Source organism: Brachyhypopomus gauderio, chromosome 19 (genome assembly GCF_052324685.1).
Source record: "Brachyhypopomus gauderio isolate BG-103 chromosome 19, BGAUD_0.2, whole genome shotgun sequence".
Classification (NCBI taxonomy): Eukaryota; Metazoa; Chordata; class Actinopteri; order Gymnotiformes; family Hypopomidae; genus Brachyhypopomus; species Brachyhypopomus gauderio.
In genome coordinates this window covers 1,647,787-1,669,580 of record NC_135229.1, presented here as the reverse complement: position 1 = coordinate 1,669,580, position 21,794 = coordinate 1,647,787, and the positions used below count along the sequence as shown (strand labels likewise).

Here is a 21,794-nt window from a genome sequence, read left to right as displayed (position 1 = left end):
ATGTGTATTATAAACATGTGCTGTGTGCCCTGACTGTAATGCTGTATCTCTCAACCTTCTCCATGATTGATCTGCTTCTCTGCATGGTTTTCTGTACCACGTCAGTCAGACATTCACCAACGGAAACATTAATGATTCACAAAGCCAGCACTAACGGTTCTCCATCCTGCAGGGTCTGCACGTCCTGCACGGACACCTCCGCTGATCACGCTGCTTCAAGGTGAACTTCGGAGAGCATAATCAGGAACCCAAATGGAAGAACTTCTCCCTGATGTCCTTCAAAATCTGCAATCTATTAAAAAATGCTGCATGTGCTTCCGTTTAGAATAATCCAGCACATCGTAGTTCTAGATTAGGATTAATCTGTGTGCTGGACACCAGGGGAGTTAAGCATTACACATTACATTTTATTGTCTTGGTTTAAAAACCAATCTTTAGTAACTGATTTCTTTCCATGAAGAGGCTCGGCCGACATGTTTCCGGTGCTGTGTCATGAATCACCAGGAGGACTTTGGTAACATGCGCTTAGTCACTGCCAGTAAAACAAATTCATGTCAGTGAATCTCAAGAAAACACCATAATCTTTAGCATGAAAGTAAAAGCCAAGCAGGTGGAGTAATTTAATGTGGGCCAACGTCTGATAAGGACATGACAACACAATCATTACCACACATGCAATAAAGCCCCTTTCACTGCTGTAGGCATGTCTCCATGTCCAAGACAGACGCCGAATGCGCTGATAAGACATCAGTGCTAATCAATCCCTTTTACCGTAACTATGACCCAACTGGTGTTGTCAAGACCCTCCCGGTTTACTGCGGGCCGCCCCTTATAGACTCCTCCCACTGTTACTGGGCCAACCGTGATCTTTGCTACGTTACAAAAGACTCAATACATCAAACCATCTCACAATCTCCTGGAGGACAAGAGAAGAGGAAGGACAGGAGCTGAAGTTCAGGGTTGAAGGCGTCGTTCACTGATCAGGAACAACGATGGACTCACCCAGACGCTCCAGTCTGCTCCGGCTAGCAGTCTGGCTGTGTGTCTTATACGCAGAGACATATTCAAGGTGCCTGTTGTCGTACATATGGACAGAGTATTTGTGTAACCATTGGCTGTGTTCAGTCCTAACGGTTTCGGTGTTGTGGATGTTCTGTGCAGTCGTGCGGTGGAGCTCGGCGAGGTGCCGACGGTGGCCACGTGCCGGGTGAGCAGCCGGGCGCGATACACCACCTTCGACGGGGTCGGCTTCCATTTCACGGCTCCCTGCACGTACGTGCTGGCTAAAGCATGCGACGCAGCCGGGCACCTGCCGGACTTCGTGGTGGAGGTGCACAACGCCGCTGGGAGCGACTCGCTCAGCCCGCAGGTCCAGCAGGTGACCGTGGATGTGCGGGGCGTGAGGATGACCCTGCTGAGAGGAGTCAGGCACAGGGTCATGGTGAGTCTGCTCTCTTCACACGTCTCACTAGTGCACACGACAGCACTCCATCTCGTTCAGAGGGCCGCGCTGTCGTCTGTGGTGCTGGGTCTGTGGTGGCCCAGCACTTCTAAATTTAAATCCTAAATCTAAAATAGAGCTACTTTTATTCTTATGTATTCTTCATTTTATAATGAGGAAGAATGAAGATACACCATTAGGAGCTACACAAGCTGTAAGGAGTGCACATAGAGATGAGTGCCCTAGCTCTAGTGCACATAGAGATGAGTGCCCTAGCTCTAGTGCACATAGAGATGAGTGCCCTAGCTCCAGTGCACATAAAGATGAAGTGCCCTAGCTCCAGTGCACATAGAGATGGTAGAAATTGCATGACTTAGTCTGTACTGATCTGGCAACACTCACTGAACTTCAACTATCCTTTCAAAACACTACATTGCTCCAACATATTAAACAAACTGACATTTAAACAATCAATTCCTGTAATCTCGCATATGCAAACAAATATATAAACTCTAGAGTCTATTAACTTTATTTAAGAAGTATGATGTGTTAAGTTATAAATCAGTAGGTGTGCTACAACACAGGCTGCATTCCTGCCAGTCATCCTGGATCGTGGAGATTTCAGGCTAACATCGTCTCCTTATCTGTGATTGAGTCAGAGTTCTCATGTCTTTATTAGGTTAATGGGATTTGGATGGACCTCCCTCTGTCTCTGGACGGAGACTTGGTGAAGATCAGTGCCCAGAGCCCCGTGGTGCTGCTCCAAACACACTTCAACCTCTCCGTCTCCTACGCCACTTCAGGTGTGGTCCAGGTAACCGTGCCGGCGCTGTACTCCGGACATCTCTGCGGCCTGTGCGGAAACTTCAACCAGTCGCCGGGAGACGATGGCGTCGTGCCGGACCGCTCCCCGACCGCAGACCCCTGGGCACTGGGGTGGAGCTTGAGGGGCCTGACCCGGCCGTGCGAGGACCACCCTCTGCCCGTGGTCTGTTCGGAGGAGGAGGAGGTGGCGTACGGAGGCGGGGCGTTCTGTGGCCTCCTGCTAGCCCGGTCCGGCCCCTTCTCCCACTGCTCGGCCTCCCTGGGCTCCGCCCTCTTCCGGAGCTGCGTGTCCGAGATGTGCGCTACTCACGGGGACCCAGACGCATTCTGCAACGTCCTGCAGGATTTCGCCAGCACCTGCTCTGATGTCGGCCTCCCTGTGACCTCCTGGAGGAACAACACCTCCTGTAGTACGTGTGTCTTCTAGCAGCATCTAGTTAAGCGGAACAATTTTGTTCGTTTGTTGAAGTACACCCTGCAGTATTCCTGAACAGCTACTGTAGAGTTTAGTTCCCCTCAGAATCCCCCTCGTTAGAAAAGCACAGGATATTAGACAGGGAGCCCGCCAGGGCGGAGCTGGCCAATCAGGCTTCAGAACAGCCCTCTCATTTACATCCTTCTAATTTCTGTATCACTCCTTTGTGAACAGAACCACAGTGATATTATATTACCCTGGCCACTACGGATAAACACGCTTATCTCTTCCACTTACGAATAAGTTACGACCGATCATGGCCCAGCTCAGCGCTGTCAGGAGTAAATTACTGATAAACACATCACTCACGCTGCCATAATTAGCGTAGTGTATGATACTGCCAAACGAGTCATCCTGTATTACACAACCCCGTCCCTTATTAAAACACCTCCGGGTGCTGCGAGAAACAAAATCTAACAACCGAGGAGTACAAGACGTGATTCACACATGATCCTTAGCCGGTCACGTGTGCCAAAGTAGGGAGAAAACCTTGAAGGGTAGAAGGTCATGACCCCGGGGGGGCACGACCCTGTCTCTAGAGCACCGGCCCCAGACCCTCCCCCCCTCACCCACCCTCGATGTGTCTTTTACAGCTCCGGTCTGCGGTGCTCACAGCCATCTCAGCGTGTGTGCTGGCGCCTGCCCGGCCACGTGCTCCCACCTGGACGCCCCAGAGGATTGTGGGAGCTGTGAGGAGAGATGTGATTGTGACCAGGACTTCCTCCTGAGCGGAGGGAGGTGTGTGCCGGCCGAAGACTGCGGCTGCTGGGCTGACGGACGACACTACGAGGTACAGCGGGACACACGCGGGACGCCCGAGCACACGGGACACGCAAGCACACTGACATTACAGGCTGAGATGTTCTCAAAGCAGCTGGATCTACACATCTACACAGACCCCGTGTTTCTTAACACACACTATTATATCCCAATATACACCAATACATGTCATACCTACACCATTAGCAGAAAAGATCTCATTAAAAAGCAGCTAAAAATGTTGTTTATGACAGCAATAAAATGTGGAACGTCAGCAGGACTCTGCCTAAAACACTGCCTGGCTAAAACTCTTGTTTCGTCTTATTTTGACCCTCTCAGAAAGGGCAGACTTTTATGGAGACTGACTGTGGGAGAGAGTGCATGTGCGTCGGCCATGACACCCTGCGGTGCTCGGCCACGTCCTGCCCTGACGGCGAGGTCTGTGGCGTCAAGGACGGGGTCACGGGCTGCTTGCCCTCCAGCCCGGCGACCTGCAGCGTCTACGGCGACCCCCACTACATCACGTTCGATGGCAAGGCGTACTCCTTCCAGGGCACCTGCAACTACACCATCGCCAAAACGTGCGGCAGCAGCAAAACGTCGTTCACGCTGACGGCCCGCAACCAGAGGGAGGAGGCCACGGGCTCGTCGCTCCTGAACTCTGTGGCCCTGGACGTGGACGACCTTCACCTGGTCATCAGGAAGGACAAGCTGGTTTACGTGAGTGCCACGCTTACAACACACGCCCGTCTGTCGCCTGGGAGACCAGCTGGGCGGAGATTCTACTGCAACTGAGTAACATGCATAAATCGGACTGCCATGAGCTCGGATGCAGTAAAATTATATAATGTGTGTCCATTTTGGTCTTTAAGACTGACGAATTAATTAAGACTAATTAATGCCAAAATGACATTAACGAGAGTTCAGAGAATCATGTGTAACTAAGGGATGTGCTGTGGTTTGGAGGATTCAGGACATTTATAACATTGTCATACGCTGTTATGCTAGATATGCTAGTCCACACAATACCCAGAGATGTCGTAGAAGTCAGCTACAAAATGTCAAAACAAATGCTACAGTAAAAAAGACTCCACTGTACATTATTTCTGCAGACTAACCCAAACCACCCCATATTCACAACAACACAGACTGATTGATCTATGTGCAGTTCAAAGGCGTTTGATCATTAGTGTACATACGGCTACTACTGTAACAAAGTGGTAACAAACTGCTTGATGAGATCACAACCTCCACATATTGATTATGAAGAATAGATCTTGAGTAACTCATCCTGATTGAGTATTGATTGTATATTGATGTTGAACAGTAAGTGCTACCCACCACGGTACATGAGGTCAAAGGTCAGCACCCTATCAGCTTGTTTTAACAGAGGGTATTGTTTCCGCATATTTAGGCTGCTGATACTACAGAACCCTTTGCAAATATGTGATTCAGGGTCCTAAAGGTCGCCAGGTTACCGGGCAGTTGCGTAGCTCACTGAAGCATCCTGTGTTCTTATTCTGCAGGCAAACGGAGGTCAAGTTTCTCTTCCTTATTCACACAGCCCATCAGTTAACGTGTCCCAGAAGGACCCGTACGTGCAGGTGGACACGACCTTTGGCCTGCGCGTCCTGTTAGATGGGAGCGAGCGGATTTTTGTGCAGGTGGACGAGAGACACAGGGGCAGGACGTGCGGACTCTGCGGGACGTACTCCGGAAGTCAGTTTGACGATTTCCTGACTCCCAACGGCACCATAGTCCCGTACCCTCACGATTTTGCGAGCAGCTGGAACACTCATGACGAGGACTGGACGTAAGCAACCATCGACCCGAATGTCCCCTAAACATCCCGAAGGTCATAGGGCACAGGTCTTCAACTCGAGTCCGAGGCTGAATTGTGTAATCACTCCGTCCTCCACAGGTGTAGCGATGGCTCTCCTGGTGATGCCTTCTGCCCACCGGAGCTGGACAGAGAGGGCTACAGGGAGTGCAGTAGGCTGTTTGGGGAGGCCTTCATGGCCTGCCACTGGTTCGTACCGCCTCAGATCTTCGTGAACAGCTGCGTGCTGGACTACTGTTCCACGGCCGGGGACCAGGCCCGTCTCTGTGCCTCCCTGCAGAGTTATGTGAGAGCCTGTGAAGTTGCTGAGGTGTCTCTGGGTGACTGGTGGCTGGACACGGCCTGCGGTGAGTGGAGACTCGAGGGTTTATGCGTTCTAGAGTTTTAAAGGGCCACAGAGAGAACCATCGAGCATACAAACATTAAGAACCAATGCAACAGAAACATTTCAGGAAACTTTTACATTGTTTACAAGACTGGATGTTATTTACTGTCAGTTTTTTTTCTCCTTTGGACCAACACCCGAGAAGTTCTGAACTGTGTGTCCTCTCTTCCAGCCAGTGTCCCCACCCCAGCACCAACATCAGAGCCCAACACATCGGGCCCCACGGCAGGTGAGCAGGGTGTCGTCATCACCTCAGAGGTTGATTGCTCAGGCGTTGATTGCTCGGAGGTTGATTGCTCGTAGGTTGATTGCTTTCTTTGTGATTTCACCGTGCAGGCTGTTCCTGGAGCTGCAACTTTGACCAGGGCGAATGTGGTTGGGAGCAGATAATCCAGGACAGTTTTAATTGGACGAGGTGGTCCGGGCCGACGCCCACAGAATTCACCGGCCCAACCAATGACCACACAACAGGAAGTAAGAGGGCGGGAAGACATTGTTTCTGCTTAGAAGCCAAACTAAGCTGTGGGGTTTATAATGATCAGATCAAATGTTCTGCAATCATGCTGACATACGGTGTCTCCCGTCTCCTGTCTCCCGTCTCCTGTCCCCCGTCTCCTGTCTCCCGTCATTTTTTCAGGTGGATTTTACATGTATATAGAGGGAGACGCTGTCTCTCGTGGGGACTCGGCACGCATGCTGAGTCCAGAGTGCCGGCGTTCGGGCTCCCAGTGTCTTCGCTTTTGGTATCACATGTATGGAGCTCCTGCAATGGCACTCAACATCTACCAGCTGGAAAGTAACAACGCTACCAAAATCTGGTCCAGGGCCAGTAACCAGGGCAACCAGTGGCATAATGCCCAGGTGGAGATCAACTCAGGGGGAGCCTTTCAGGTGAGCAAAGATCACTTGTAAAGGATTTGGTCAGCTCATACTTTAGAAACCCTGTTGTCTCCCATTGGTTAGAACAATAGGTATGGGGTTCTGATAAGGATAGTTAGTACTATCAGCAAAAACGACGTACAGATGAAGAAACAGTGAACTTCTCCTCTGATGGTTCAGTCAGTAGGTTAGAGCAGGATACACAGGGGTTTGACGTGTAAAAGGTTGTAGATCCCCCCCGGTTATGTCACTGCTGTCATAATTTGCTTGCTTACCAACCTTGATTGTAATAATTTTCTTGTATGAAGCAAGGTTTTTTCTTAAATAAGGGCATCTGTTTAAAATAAAATTAAATGAAAACAAAGGCTTACATGGTCCTAGTCTGAGTTAACCCCATGTTCTCAGCCGTGGTCCTAGTCGGAGTTAACCCCATGTTCTCAGCCGTGGTCCTAGTCGGAGTTAACCCCATGTTCTCTGCCGTGGTCCTAGTCTGAGTTAACCCCATGCTCTCTGCCATGGTCCTAGTCTGAGTTAACCCCATGTTCTCTGCTGTGGTCCTAGTCTGAGTTAACCCCATGTTCTCTGCCATGGTCCTAGTCTGAGTTAACCCCATGTTCTCTGCTGTGGTCGTAGTCTGAGTTAACCCCATGTTCTCTTCTGTGGTCCTAGTCTGAGTTAACCCCATGTTCTCTGCTGTGGTCGTAGTCTGAGTTAACCCCATGTTCTCTGCTGTGGTCCTAGACTGAGTTAACCCCATGTTCTCTTCTGTGGTCCTAGTCATAGTTAACCCTGTGGTCCTAGTCTGAGTTAACCCCATGTTCTCTGCTGTGGTCCTAGTCTGAGTTAACCCCATGTTCTCTGCTGTGGTCCTAGTCTGAGTTAACCCCATGTTCTCTGCTGTGGTCCTAGTCTGAGTTAACCCCATGTTCTCTGCTGTGGTCCTAGTCTGAGTTAACCCCATGTTCTCTGCTGTGGTCGTAGTCTGAGTTAACCCCATGTTCTCTGCTGTGGTCCTAGTCTGAGTTAACCCCATGTTCTCTGCTGTGGTCCTAGTCTGAGTTAACCCCATGTTCTCTGCTGTGGTCCTAGACTGAGTTAACCCCATGTTCTCTGCTGTGGTCCTAGTCTGAGTTAACCCCATGTTCTCTGCCGTGGTCCTAGTCTGAGTGAACCCCATGTTCTCTGCCGTGGTCCTAGTCTGAGTTAACCCCATGTTCTCTGCCATGGTCCTAGACTGAGTTAACCCCATGTTCTCTGCTGTGGTCGTAGTCTGAGTTAACCCCATGTTCTCTGCTGTGGTCCTAGTCTGAGTTAACCCCATGTTCTCTGCTGTGGTCCTAGTCGGAGTTAACCCCATGTTCTCTGCTGTGGTCCTAGTCTGAGTTAACCCCATGTTCTCTGCTGTGGTCCTAGTCTGAGTTAACCCCATGTTCTCTGCTGTGGTCCTAGACTGAGTTAACCCCATGTTTTCTGCTGTAGTCCTAGTCTGAGTTAACCCCATGTTCTCAGCTGTGGTCGTAGTTTGAGTTAACCCCATGTTCTCTGCTGTGGTCCTAGACTGAGTTAACCCCATGTTCTCTGCTGTGGTCCTAGTTTGAGTTAATCCCATGTTCTCTGCTGTGGTCCTAGACTCAGTTAACCCCATGTTCTCTGCTGTGGTCCTAGACTGAGTTAACCCCATGTTCTCTGCTGTGGTCGTAGTTTGAGTTAACCCCATGTTCTCTGCTGTGGTCCTAGACTGAGTTAACCCCATGCTCTCTGCTGTGGTCCTAGTCTGAGTTAACCCCATGTTCTCTGCCGTGGTCCTAGTCTGAGTTAACCCCATGTTCTCTGCTGTGGTCCTAGTTTGAGTTAACCCCATGTTCTCTGCTGTGGTCCTAGTCTGAGTTAATCCCATGTTCTCTGCTGTGGTCCTAGACTGAGTTAACCCCATGTTCTCCGCACTACATATGGGTCCAGGATGCGTGGGTAGGCTGACCCAGCTGGTACTGTGTTCTTCTAGGTTATTGTGGAAGGCATTAGGGGTTCGACTCTGATGTCAGATGTGGCGCTGGATGACATTACAATAACGACAGGAGCGTGTGAAACGGGCAGCTTTAGCCTTGAACCTCAACAACCAGGTACAGCCCAGCGCAAACCCATCACTAAACACAGCCAAGCAGGCCACTCACGTGACAGCAGGCGGCTCACGTGACATGTTCATGTTATTTCAGAACACCAACAGGCTTGCAAATGTCAAATGACAACTAGAAATTCTAAACATATTTTAATTGATGCAGTTAAATTATTTTATTAACAGCTCAATAATGGTTTAATAATTTTGTCATCTGCTTGGTCATTTGCCCTGGTAAATCAGATCTGAAGTTGATGTGTTTAATTCAATTTTTTTTTCTTATTAAATATTTGACAGCGTGCACAATCAACTGCAATTTTGACAGCGACCTCTGCTCTTGGAGTCAGCAAGAAACTGATGTTTTTGATTGGACGAGACAAAGTGGCTCCACCCCTACAGCGATGACCGGCCCCTCCTCTGATCACACAACAGGAAGTTAGTATGCTGGTTAACTCTGGATGTGGAACAAGTTAAATTATAAATGAATTACAGAGATGACTGTTCCAGAATCAAATGGCACATTGATTTTTTTAAGTCAATAGTTTTGTTTGTCTACAACGTAACATGACATTAAACTCATTATCTCTCTCTCCACCCCATCTGTCCTCCACCTCTGTCTCCACCTCTCCATCTCCAGGTGGTCACTACCTGTACATCGAGGGTGACACCGCCTCCCACGGTGACACGGCCCGTCTCCTTAGCGACGAGTGCTCCAGTGTCCAGCCCCAGTGTCTCCGGTTCTGGTACCACATGTACGGGTCCAGTTGGACCATGGGCCTGACCGTCTACCTGCTGCACGGCAACGAGGCCCAGGAGATCTGGAGAAGGAGAGAAGACCAGGGGAACACCTGGCATCGGGCCCTAGTTGACTTCACCCCCCACGCCAACTTTAAGGTGAGTGACGGCTTTGCTGGAGTGACACACAGAATCTCACCATCACACACACTCCAACAATGTCACTTTTTACATTTGGTCATAATCAGTGTTGCGAATAACCTAACCTATTTAACGTTATTTTTAATGGCGTTAGGTAACGGCGTCTTTTTGTCAGTAACGGGATAATATAATTAATTACTTTTCCTGTCGTTACAGCGCCGTTGACGTTACTGGTCATTAAAAGCGGTGCGTTACTATATATTGATATACTAACAGTAATCCGAGCGGACCGCTGCCCAGGCTAGTGACGAGTAACAGATCTCGATAGGTCACAGTTCTCGGTGTAACACCTGTTTAACTTAACAAGTCAATAAGAGATTGGCTAAGGCAGCGTTATGGTAGCCAATCAGAGCCAGTGTTTTTACACGCGTGCCGAAGCACACCAGTGACACACGACACAAACGGAGAAGAGGCAGAAATGGCGAGTCAGGAGCAAGCCGAAGAAAAATTTGCATTTTTAACATTATTTACATAAACATTATTTAAGAAAATACTTGAAGTTCCTGAATGTCTACCAGACTGGGTATTTGATTTATTTAATTAAGGATAGAGGTTTTATTATTAAGTTTACTTCTGTTGTGAACAAACCAGTTGTATCAGGTTGAGAGAATTTAATTTAATTTGATAGATGTAAATGCACTTTATATAGTGTAACTGTTTACCTTTGCTTTTTTGTTTTTTTTTTTGTTTTTTTTTACAATGATGTGGGATTTTAAAGGATTTTATCCTGCACTGGTCTGTGGATGTGCAATAAATATCAAAAGTTAAACACCTTTCTGATCTACTCATTTCAACTGAAATCTTTATTCATTGGCATATAACTTTCTTTTAACTGTAATGCAAATAGTTACTTTCCCTAGTAACGAGTTACTTTTATTATAGAGTAATTCAGTTACTAACTCAGTTACTTTTTTGAATAAGTAGTGAGTAACTATAACTAATTACTTTTTTAAAGTAACGTTCCCAACACTGAAACTCTTCCAGGTACACACACTCTAGACATAATGAATCTGTGTGTGTGTGTGTGTGTGTGTGTGTGTGTGTGTGTGTGTGTGTGTGTGTGTGTTAGATCATCTTTGAAGGGCGTAGAGGTCACAGTGCCATGTCTGATGTTGCCGTGGACGACGTCTCTCTACACAGAGGACACTGTACAGGTCCGTTTGCTCCATCACAAACCACAGTACAGTTTCAGATTAGGACCAGAACCAGGACTTGGTCTAGATCACAATAACTGGGTCTGTGTGTATGGATCAGCGCCATATGAAACATATGCTGCTTAAACTTTTGAATTTAAACGAAACAAGTTATTAGGTGCATACAATCTTGTATTTAGTTTCTGAACAGATGTTAACATAATAAAATTGGAAACACTATTTATTTATATGTTTGTTTGCGTTTGCTGTTTTAACTTGCAGTGTGATTTTAATAATTGACTTTATGCCTGTTCTGTGTCTTAAACTACATGACATTGTATCCAAAGCACATAACCTGTTTATAATAATAATAATAATAATAGAATAAACTTGATAAAACACTATTGTTTTTTAAACAATATCACCAATTGTTGTAATATTTCTTGATTGTGTTTTTTTTCTCTGTTTGTTTGTTTTTCCATCTAGATTTGATAACTGACGGTACAAATGCCCCCACTCCTGAAAGGTGGTCAGGAACGACCCCAGTCAAAGCACAACCTACAGTCACACCTGTGTGGACCCACAATGCACCTGCACAAACTGCATCACCTGAGCCAGTGAACACAGCGCCCTCATCTGGGTGCAGAATCAACTGCAATTTTGACAGCAACCTCTGCTATTGGTCTCAGCTAGAGACTGATGTTTTTGATTGGACGAGACAAAGTGGCTCCACCCCTACAGCGATGACCGGCCCGTCCTCTGATCACACAACAGGAAGTTAGTATGCTGGTTAACTCTGGATGTGGAACAAGTTAATTTATAAATGAATTACAGAGATGAACTGTTCCAGAATCAAATGGCACATTGATTTTTTAGGTCAATAGTTTGGTTTGTCTACAACGTAACATGACATTAAACTCGTTATCTCTCTCTCCACCCCATCTGTCCTCCACCTCTGTCTCCACCTCTCCATCTCCAGGTGGTCACTACCTGTACATCGAGGGTGACACCGCCTCCCACGGTGACACGGCCCGTCTCCTTAGCGACGAGTGCTCCAGTGTCCAGCCCCAGTGTCTCCGGTTCTGGTACCACATGTACGGGTCCAGTTGGACCATGGGCCTGACCGTCTACCTGCTGCACGGCAACGAGGCCCAGGAGATCTGGAGAAGGAGAGAAGACCAGGGGAACACCTGGCATCGGGCCCTAGTTGACTTCACCCCCCACGCCAACTTCAAGGTGAGTGACGGCTTTGCTGGAGTGACACAAAGAATCTCTCACCATCACACACACTCCAACAATGTCACTTTCTACATCTGGTCATAATAAATATAAATTTATGTGTTTCTCTGAGTTTTTAACTTTAGAAAAGGGATATTTTGAAATGGATGTTTCCTGAGAAACTCTACCAGGTACACACACTCTAGACATAATGAATTTGTGCGTGTGTGTGTGTGTGTGTGTGTGTGTGTGTGTGTGTATGTGTATTAGATCATCTTTGAAGGGCGTAGAGGTCACAGTGCCATGTCTGATGTTGCCGTGGACGACGTCTCTCTACACAGAGGACACTGTACAGGTCCGTTTGCTCCATCACAAACCACAGTACAGTTTCAGATTAGGACCAGAACCAGGACTTGGTCTAGATCACAATAACTGGGTCTGTGTGTATGGATCAGCGCCATATGAAACATATGCTGCTTAAACTTTTGAATTCAAATGAAACAAGTTATTAGGTGCATAAAATCTTGTATTTAGTTTCTGAACAGATGTTAACATAATAAAATTGCAAACACTGTTTATTTATTTATTTGTTTGTTTGCATTTGCTGTTTTAACTTGCAGTGTGATTTTAATAATTGACTTTACGCCTGTTCTGTGTCTTAAACTACATGACATTGTATCCAAAGCACATAACCTGTCTATAATAATAATAAAAATAGAATAAACTTGATAAAACACTATTGTTTTTAAACAATATCACCAATTGTTGTAATATTTCTTGATTGTGTTTTTTTTCTCTGTTTGTTTGTTTTTCCATCTAGATTTGATAACTGACGGTACAAATGCCCCCACCCCTGACTGGTGGTCAGGAACGACCCCAGTCAAAGCACGACCTACAGTCACACCTGTGTGGACCCACAATGCACCTGCACAAACTGCATCACCTGAGCCAGTGAACACAGCGCCCCCATCTGGGTGCAGAATCAACTGCGATTTTGACAGCAACCTCTGCTATTGGTCTCAGCTAGAGACTGATGTTTTTGATTGGACGAGACAAAGTGGCTCCACCCCTACAGCGATGACCGGCCCCTCCTCTGATCACACAACAGGAAGTTAGTATGCTGGTTAACTCTGGATATGAAACAAGTTAAATTATAAATGAATTACAGAGATGACTGTTCCAGAATCAAATGTCACATTGATTTTTTTAAGTCAATAGTTTGGTTTGTCTACAACGTAACATGACATTAAACTCGTTATCTCTCTCTCCACCCCATCTGTCCTCCACCTCTGTCTCCACCTCTCCATCTCCAGGTGGTCACTACCTGTACATCGAGGGTGACACCGCCTCCCACGGTGACACGGCCCGTCTCCTTAGCGACGAGTGCTCCAGTGTCCAGCCCCAGTGTCTCCGGTTCTGGTACCACATGTACGGGTCCAGTTGGACCATGGGCCTGACCGTCTACCTGCTGCACGGCAACGAGGTCCAGGAGATCTGGAGAAGGAGAGAAGACCAGGGGAACACCTGGCATCGGGCCCTAGTTGACTTCACCCCCCACGCCAACTTCAAGGTGAGTGACGGCTTTGCTGGAGTGACACAAAGAATCTCTCACCATCACACACACTCCAACAATGTCACTTTCTACATCTGGTCATAATAAATATAAATTTATGTGTTTCTCTGAGTTTTTAACTTTAGAAAAGGGATATTTTGAAATGGATGTTTCCTGAGAAACTCTACCAGGTACACACACTCTAGACATAATGAATTTGTGCGTGTGTGTGTGTGTGTGTGTGTGTGTGTGTGTGTGTATGTGTATTAGATCATCTTTGAAGGGCGTAGAGGTCACAGTGCCATGTCTGATGTTGCCGTGGACGACGTCTCTCTACACAGAGGACACTGTACAGGTCCGTTTGCTCCATCACAAACCACAGTACAGTTTCAGATTAGGACCAGAACCAGGACTTGGTCTAGATCACAATAACTGGGTCTGTGTGTATGGATCAGCGCCATATGAAACATATGCTGCTTAAACTTTTGAATTCAAATGAAACAAGTTATTAGGTGCATAAAATCTTGTATTTAGTTTCTGAACAGATGTTAACATAATAAAATTGCAAACACTGTTTATTTATTTATTTGTTTGTTTGCATTTGCTGTTTTAACTTGCAGTGTGATTTTAATAATTGACTTTACGCCTGTTCTGTGTCTTAAACTACATGACATTGTATCCAAAGCACATAACCTGTCTATAATAATAATAAAAATAGAATAAACTTGATAAAACACTATTGTTTTTAAACAATATCACCAATTGTTGTAATATTTCTTGATTGTGTTTTTTTTCTCTGTTTGTTTGTTTTTCCATCTAGATTTGATAACTGACGGTACAAATGCCCCCACCCCTGACTGGTGGTCAGGAACGACCCCAGTCAAAGCACGACCTACAGTCACACCTGTGTGGACCCACAATGCACCTGCACAAACTGCATCACCTGAGCCAGTGAACACAGCGCCCCCATCTGGGTGCAGAATCAACTGCGATTTTGACAGCAACCTCTGCTATTGGTCTCAGCTAGAGACTGATGTTTTTGATTGGACGAGACAAAGTGGCTCCACCCCTACAGCGATGACCGGCCCGTCCTCTGATCACACAACAGGAAGTTAGTATGCTGGTTAACTCTGGATGTGGAACAAGTTAAATTATAAATGAATTACAGAGATGAACTGTTCCAGAATCAAATGGCACATTGATTTTTTAGGTCAATAGTTTGGTTTGTCTACAACGTAACATGACATTAAACTCGTTATCTCTCTCTCCACCCCATCTGTCCTCCACCTCTGTCTCCACCTCTCCATCTCCAGGTGGTCACTACCTGTACATCGAGGGTGACACCGCCTCCCACGGTGACACGGCCCGTCTCCTTAGCGACGAGTGCTCCAGTGTCCAGCCCCAGTGTCTCCGGTTCTGGTACCACATGTACGGGTCCAGTTGGACCATGGGCCTGACCGTCTACCTGCTGCACGGCAACGAGGTCCAGGAGATCTGGAGAAGGAGAGAAGACCAGGGGAACACCTGGCATCGGGCCCTAGTTGACTTCACCCCCCACGCCAACTTCAAGGTGAGTGACGGCTTTGCTGGAGTGACACAAAGAATCTCTCACCATCACACACACTCCAACAATGTCACTTTCTACATCTGGTCATAATAAATATAAATTTATGTGTTTCTCTGAGTTTTTAACTTTAGAAAAGGGATATTTTGAAATGGATGTTTCCTGAGAAACTCTACCAGGTACACACACTCTAGACATAATGAATTTGTGCGTGTGTGTGTGTGTGTGTGTGTGTGTGTGTGTGTGTATGTGTATTAGATCATCTTTGAAGGGCGTAGAGGTCACAGTGCCATGTCTGATGTTGCCGTGGACGACGTCTCTCTACACAGAGGACACTGTACAGGTCCGTTTGCTCCATCACAAACCACAGTACAGTTTCAGATTAGGACCAGAACCAGGACTTGGTCTAGATCACAATAACTGGGTCTGTGTGTATGGATCAGCGCCATATGAAACATATGCTGCTTAAACTTTTGAATTCAAATGAAACAAGTTATTAGGTGCATAAAATCTTGTATTTAGTTTCTGAACAGATGTTAACATAATAAAATTGCAAACACTGTTTATTTATTTATTTGTTTGTTTGCATTTGCTGTTTTAACTTGCAGTGTGATTTTAATAATTGACTTTACGCCTGTTCTGTGTCTTAAACTACATGACATTGTATCCAAAGCACATAACCTGTCTATAATAATAATAAAAATAGAATAAACTTGATAAAACACTATTGTTTTTAAACAATATCACCAATTGTTGTAATATTTCTTGATTGTGTTTTTTTTCTCTGTTTGTTTGTTTTTCCATCTAGATTTGATAACTGACAGTACAAATGCCCCCACCCCTGACTGGTGGTCAGGAACGACCCCAGTCAAAGCACGACCTACAGTCACACCTGTGTGGACCCACAATGCACCTGCACAAACTGCATCACCTGAGCCAGTGAACACAGCGCCCCCATCTGGGTGCAGAATCAACTGCGATTTTGACAGCAACCTCTGCTATTGGTCTCAGCTAGAGACTGATGTTTTTGATTGGACGAGACAAAGTGGCTCCACCCCTACAGCGATGACCGGCCCCTCCTCTGATCACACAACAGGAAGTTAGTATGCTGGTTAACTCTGGATATGAAACAAGTTAAATTATAAATGAATTACAGAGATGACTGTTCCAGAATCAAATGTCACATTGATTTTTTTAAGTCAATAGTTTGGTTTGTCTACAACGTAACATGACATTAAACTCGTTATCTCTCTCTCCACCCCATCTGTCCTCCACCTCTGTCTCCACCTCTCCATCTCCAGGTGGTCACTACCTGTACATCGAGGGTGACACCGCCTCCCACGGTGACACGGCCCGTCTCCTTAGCGACGAGTGCTCCAGTGTCCAGCCCCAGTGTCTCCGGTTCTGGTACCACATGTACGGGTCCAGTTGGACCATGGGCCTGACCGTCTACCTGCTGCACGGCAACGAGGCCCAGGAGATCTGGAGAAGGAGAGAAGACCAGGGGAACACCTGGCATCGGGCCCTAGTTGACTTCACCCCCCACGCCAACTTCAAGGTGAGTGCACAGGGTTAACAATGGAGTGAATTATTAATTACTGCTCACACACCCAATCACACACAACCCCAATCACAGACCCACACCCAATCACACAAACCCTTTGAAATCTGTGGGAAAATATGACAGCAATTTTACAATTGGTCATTAATAGTTAATTTTACTTCTTTCCCCCCCAATTCTATTAAACTATAAATTGAGATGTTTTTATTCTAGAGTGTATACTGATCTAGATTAGGATAGTACTGTATACTTCAAGATTTCCAGTGAGCTCATTTAAGATGAACATCAATGCTGATCTGAAAAACACAAGATAATGGGTGTGTTACATGTTTTATATGATGTGTTAAATCTTCTATTTGATGTTGTGTATAGATCATCTTTGAAGGGCGTAGAGGACACAGTGCTAAATCTGATGTCGCCATAGATGATATCTCTCTCCACAGAGGACCATGCAGAGGTACTTAAACAACTAATATGAATGATGCTAAAACCACGGGGTTATACCTTGAAGCAAGCATGAAATTTCATTATTATCATAGTTTATTATGAAGACATTGTTGAGATTACTGTTGGTGATAATGATATGGTCATTTTGGCTCATTTTCTAGATCTAATCAACCAAGTGACGGCTTTACCTACACGTGAGGGGTTAACGGACACCAACACACAGACATCAGCTGCACCTATCCAAACTACAGTCACCCCTGTTGACACTACAGCAGCACCTGTTGAAACTACAGTCACCCCTGATGACACTACAACTACACCTATCCAAACTACAGTTGCCCCTGTGGACACTACAACTACATCTATCCAAACTACAGTTGCCCCTGTGGACACTACAGCTGCACCTGTTGAAACTACAACTTTCCAAACTACAGTCGTATTTTGTGACAGTACAGGAGCACCTGTTGAAACTACAGTCACCCCTGTTGACACTACAACAGCACCTGTTGAAACTACAGTCACCCCTGTTGAAACTACAGCAGCACCTGTTGAAACTACAGTTGCCCCTGTTGACACTACAACAGCACCTATTGAAACTACAGTTGCCCCTGTTGACACTACAACAGCACCTATTGAAACTACAGTTGCCCCTGTTGACACTACAACAGCACCTATTGAAACTACAGTGGCCCCTGTTGACACTACAACAGCACCTGTTGAAACTACAGTCACCCCTGTGGACACTACAGCAGCACCTGTTGAAACTACAACAGCACCTGTTGAAACTACAGTCGCCCCTGTTGACACTACAACAGCACCTGTTGAAACTACAGTCGCCCCTGTTCAAACGTCAGCAGCACCAGAAAGAACAGGTATGCTGAACTATTATTTAGAATTATTAGAATTAGAATTTAATTATTTAAAATCTTTCCCCTTTAATTATGCATTCTTATTCTTATTTAGAGAATATAAATGAATTTAAATATCCCAGTCCAGAACAGCCACACCTCACCACACCCAGTGCAGTGTTCACTGGGTGTGTTTTTTTTTTGGGGGGGGGGGGGGGGGGGGGGGGGGGAGCACCTGTATAGTTTAGTGCAGATGTTTGTTATGCTATGAAGGGCTTTTTGAAGACGACGATGAACAACTCTTCACTAGTATATCAATTCAAGAAACATTTTTTCAGCCTACTCCACCATCTCCATTTCCGTTCATCAATGGTCACTCTCTCCATCTCTCCCCCTCTCTCCGCAGTATTCTCTTGCCCCATGAACAGCCATCACACTGACTGTTTGCCCCAGTGCCAGCCCACTTGTGAAGAACCTCACGGAGCTCCAGACTGTGGTGCCTCTGAGCTGTGTGTGCCAGGCTGTGTGTGTGAAGACGGGTTCATCCTCAAACTGCACGAGTGTGTGCCGGTCCACGAGTGCGGCTGCCAAGACGATCGTGGGGATATTCATTCAGTGAGTGATGGAAGCTCAAACCCCAGTGTATGAATTACAAACACGACATACGCGTGGTGTTCTGTTCTGATCTTAACTGTTCTGAACTCTGCTGTGGTGCCTTCAGTTTGGAGAGACGTGGTACGGTGCACACTGCCGTCAGAAGTGCGAGTGTTTGGAGGAGAACGGTGCAGGTCAACTCCTCTGCAGGACACACGCGTGTGAGGATGAACAGGTGTGTCTGGCCGACCAGCAGGGCGACTACAGCTGTGTCTCCGCAGGTGAGTCCACCGGCCGCACCATGAAAACGCTGAACCAGTTTCCAGTTCATTAAGAAAAACGACTCCATTTACAAAAGGAATCAGACAAAATCTCTGACTGCACTGGGCCACTTTCCAGAAAAATTGAGAATTTTGTAATGAATGTAATTTTTATGGATGTACAGAAATAGGTCTCTCGGGCACACATTTCTAAATATATCCAAGGCACCGATATATAAAACCCTAACCCATTATTAAACTTTAATTCAGAGACTCGGTGTAAGACACTTCTAGATTAAAAATGTATTTTTAGTGCTTGTAGATGGATTGCGTTTATTAATGATGTGAGGAATAAGGGTTGAGAGGAACTCAACTGAACTGACGGAGGTCTTCTCTCTCTCTCTGACCTCTGACCTGATGTAGATTTCAGTGAGTGCTCTATTGAAGACGACCCTGAGTACAGAACCTTCGATGACATGAAGCACAGGTTTAAAGGCACGCACTCGTACGTCCTGATCCAGACCTCCGGTCTGCCGAAGAACATTCCGGAGGTCTACGTGGTGGGCATCAACAAGAAAATTAAAAACCAGGAAGTCATGGAGGAAGAGAGTGATGATGAAGACATAAACAGCAGAGAAAGGCATCACGACGATGATGATGATGATGATGATGATGATGATGACGATAGCAGTGAAGAGGATGGTGACGGTCGTCTCCGTGCTCTCAGGATCCAAGTGTACAACCACACCGTGGAACTCTGGGATAGCAGAGGTGTTCTGGTGAGGTTCTATTATGCTACAAAAACAGACCTTACATACATCTGTTTATGTGCTGAATTATGTTTGTGAAGTTGGTCTACATTGTTATGAACATGCAGACGTACATACACAGGTGTGTGTCTGTGAATCGCCATGTTTGAACTCAATACACATGTCATAAGAGATGGTTACGGGGCTGATGGGAATAGGGCCAGGGTTGAGACAGGCTTAGGACATTTGACCAGAACTGTGTCTTCCACCTCTCCAAGCAGGAAACGTCACTGCCAACCTCAAATGTGAAATCTTGCTGTTGTGTTCAAGGAGATCCAGTGACAGTACAAACTGCTATAGAGCTGCTATGATGTCAGACACAGACAGTCAGACACACGCAGCCAGTCAAATCAGACATGACACTGAACACCACCACCACACTGAGTGAACACCACCACACTCTGTTTCTTCTTCTCACAGGTTGATGGGGTGAGGGTCAACACTCCTGTCTTCCCGGCCACAGGTTTAAAGATTCTGGAACGTTTTTCTCGGGTTTATCTGAAGACCGACTTTGGCCTGTCTGTGGAGTTCAACAGCAGAGGCAAAGCAGGTACACCGTAGCAGGTCAAGATAACGTCTGAATGAACGTTATTTGTGACCCGTTTGGTCTTCTCTAAAGCTCCCATGTATTTGTTCTTTGGTGCAGGTCTCACTCTGCCAGACGTCTATAAGAGGAAGGTCGCTGGGCTCTGTGGGAACTTTGACGGCCTGAAGAAAAATGACATGATGAAGCCGGACGGGACGCAGGCGAAGAACGTAAAAGAGTTCGGAGAGAGCTGGAGAGTCTAGACTCAAGTGTTCACTCAGAACCGCTGCTAGACAGGAGGGAAGAAATTAATGAATCCCTCTAACAAAATCATTTAGTGGAGTGTCTGCTCACACAAAGCACTATGAAACAGAGATATGATTTTACACTATAGCAAATAATATAATATGATTATTATTTCATGGCACTAAAATGCTTTGGAAATGCTCACAACCTTACTAGAGACTAAATCCTCCCTAAAAGTGCTGATTAAACCTCTTTTCTCTGTTCTTTGGTAGTTTTATAACAGTTGTAAAGTTTTTTTACTGTATACAAACGTTTGTGATCACACTGTTCTATTCAAACATCTGTTTATGCATTTGTAGAATACACTAAGCAGAAACTGCATAATTTACACAATTCCAAAAGATGCCTCTGTACACTAAAAAAAATGTAGAATACATATGTGGAAGTCATAAATATAATCGCTGTTTTGATACGATTGCATTTCTTTGTACCCAAGTTCTGTTTGGAGAACACAGAACGAACAACTCCATTACTGGACAATACACGGTCTGTTACCGCCCGGTCTAGGTCAGACGGTAACAGCGAATGAATGATGGAGTGATTGAAGGAGCGAAATAATAAAGAGGAACCAACTACTACTTAACTGAGTCATATAAATGTATTTGGACAACATGAAAATGCAAGATGTTACAAGCATGAGCTTAGCGCCGACTGACTTCAGGTAGGCCACGCTGAAAACGGGAAAAGAAAACCAAACAACAAAACAAACAGCGGCCTACCCTACCTGGTGCTAAGCGACTTCTTTTACCTTACAACAACAACAAAGAAAATAAAAGAGAACACTACATAATAAACACAACTACGCAAAAACAGAGACACAGTCCACCACACACACACAAGAAGAACAAGGGCCAGTATCACAACTCTCAATTACGGTTAGCAGATGTATATATATATCAAAAACAACCCCAAAACAGTGAGATCAAACGAGGAGAGCCTGCCACTCTCTCCTCCTGTCTTCACTTCCAGGAAGCCTTTTGTAGCTGTGGACCGGCTTGTCAGGCACCACCCAGAACCATGTGACCCCATCATCCCGGGTGCACCTGAAAGAGATTACAACACAACACATACCACAGCACATCACGCTCCCTCGGGAGAACAGCACAATCATACAGCAACAACCTAACACCTACACCTAACACGGTCCATTAAACATATCAAAGAATAAAGACATACAGCCTGTGTGTATAGGCGTTTTGCTAAACTACCCCCCTGATATCATTCAACACTCATCACTGCCATGGCAGCCTCTCCTCCCCTCCACTAGGTGGCGTCCTTCATTTTGACCCACGAATTCGCCAAACTCAACAGAACCCTACCAAA

At 46.0% G+C, this 21,794-nt stretch overlaps 1 protein-coding gene across 2 annotated transcripts; it reads left to right on the top strand.

Moving 5' to 3' along the window:
• Positions 1 to 896: 896 nt before the first annotated feature.
• On the top strand, positions 897 to 20,881 carry LOC143483209 (uncharacterized). 2 transcript variants are annotated; one of them, XM_076982022.1, is made up of 33 exons: positions 897 to 1,069; positions 1,162 to 1,441; positions 2,121 to 2,676; positions 3,335 to 3,531; positions 3,840 to 4,220; positions 5,027 to 5,313; positions 5,422 to 5,687; positions 5,898 to 5,954; positions 6,062 to 6,199; positions 6,363 to 6,616; positions 8,607 to 8,724; positions 9,015 to 9,152; positions 9,355 to 9,611; positions 10,723 to 10,807; positions 11,273 to 11,563; positions 11,766 to 12,022; positions 12,275 to 12,359; positions 12,825 to 13,115; positions 13,318 to 13,574; positions 13,827 to 13,911; positions 14,377 to 14,667; positions 14,870 to 15,126; positions 15,379 to 15,463; positions 15,929 to 16,219; positions 16,422 to 16,678; positions 17,054 to 17,138; positions 17,290 to 17,795; positions 17,904 to 18,000; positions 18,383 to 18,591; positions 18,698 to 18,851; positions 19,254 to 19,609; positions 20,060 to 20,189; positions 20,286 to 20,881. In XM_076982022.1, the coding sequence occupies exons 1-33, from the start codon at positions 993 to 995 to the stop codon at positions 20,426 to 20,428; spliced, it is 7,218 nt and encodes a 2,405-aa protein (XP_076838137.1). In that variant the 5' UTR covers positions 897 to 992; the 3' UTR covers positions 20,429 to 20,881. The 2 variants fall into 2 exon arrangements, with proteins under 2 accessions (XP_076838137.1, XP_076838136.1); XM_076982021.1 differs by having other exon boundaries at positions 17,290 to 18,000.
• The last annotated feature ends 913 nt before the right edge of the window (positions 20,882 to 21,794 follow it).

What these genes read in the sequence shown, in the direction of transcription:
- LOC143483209 (XM_076982021.1), top strand. Translation starts at nt 993, where the DNA reads ATGGACTCACCCAGACGCTCCAGTCTGCTCCGGCTAGCAGTCTGGCTG. An exon ending in CCCCCCACGCCAACTTCAAG is followed by an intron (nt 13,575 to 13,826) that starts GTGAGTGACGGC and finishes TATGTGTATTAG; the next exon opens with ATCATCTTTGAAGGGCGTAG. An exon ending in CCCCCCACGCCAACTTCAAG is followed by an intron (nt 15,127 to 15,378) that starts GTGAGTGACGGC and finishes TATGTGTATTAG; the next exon opens with ATCATCTTTGAAGGGCGTAG.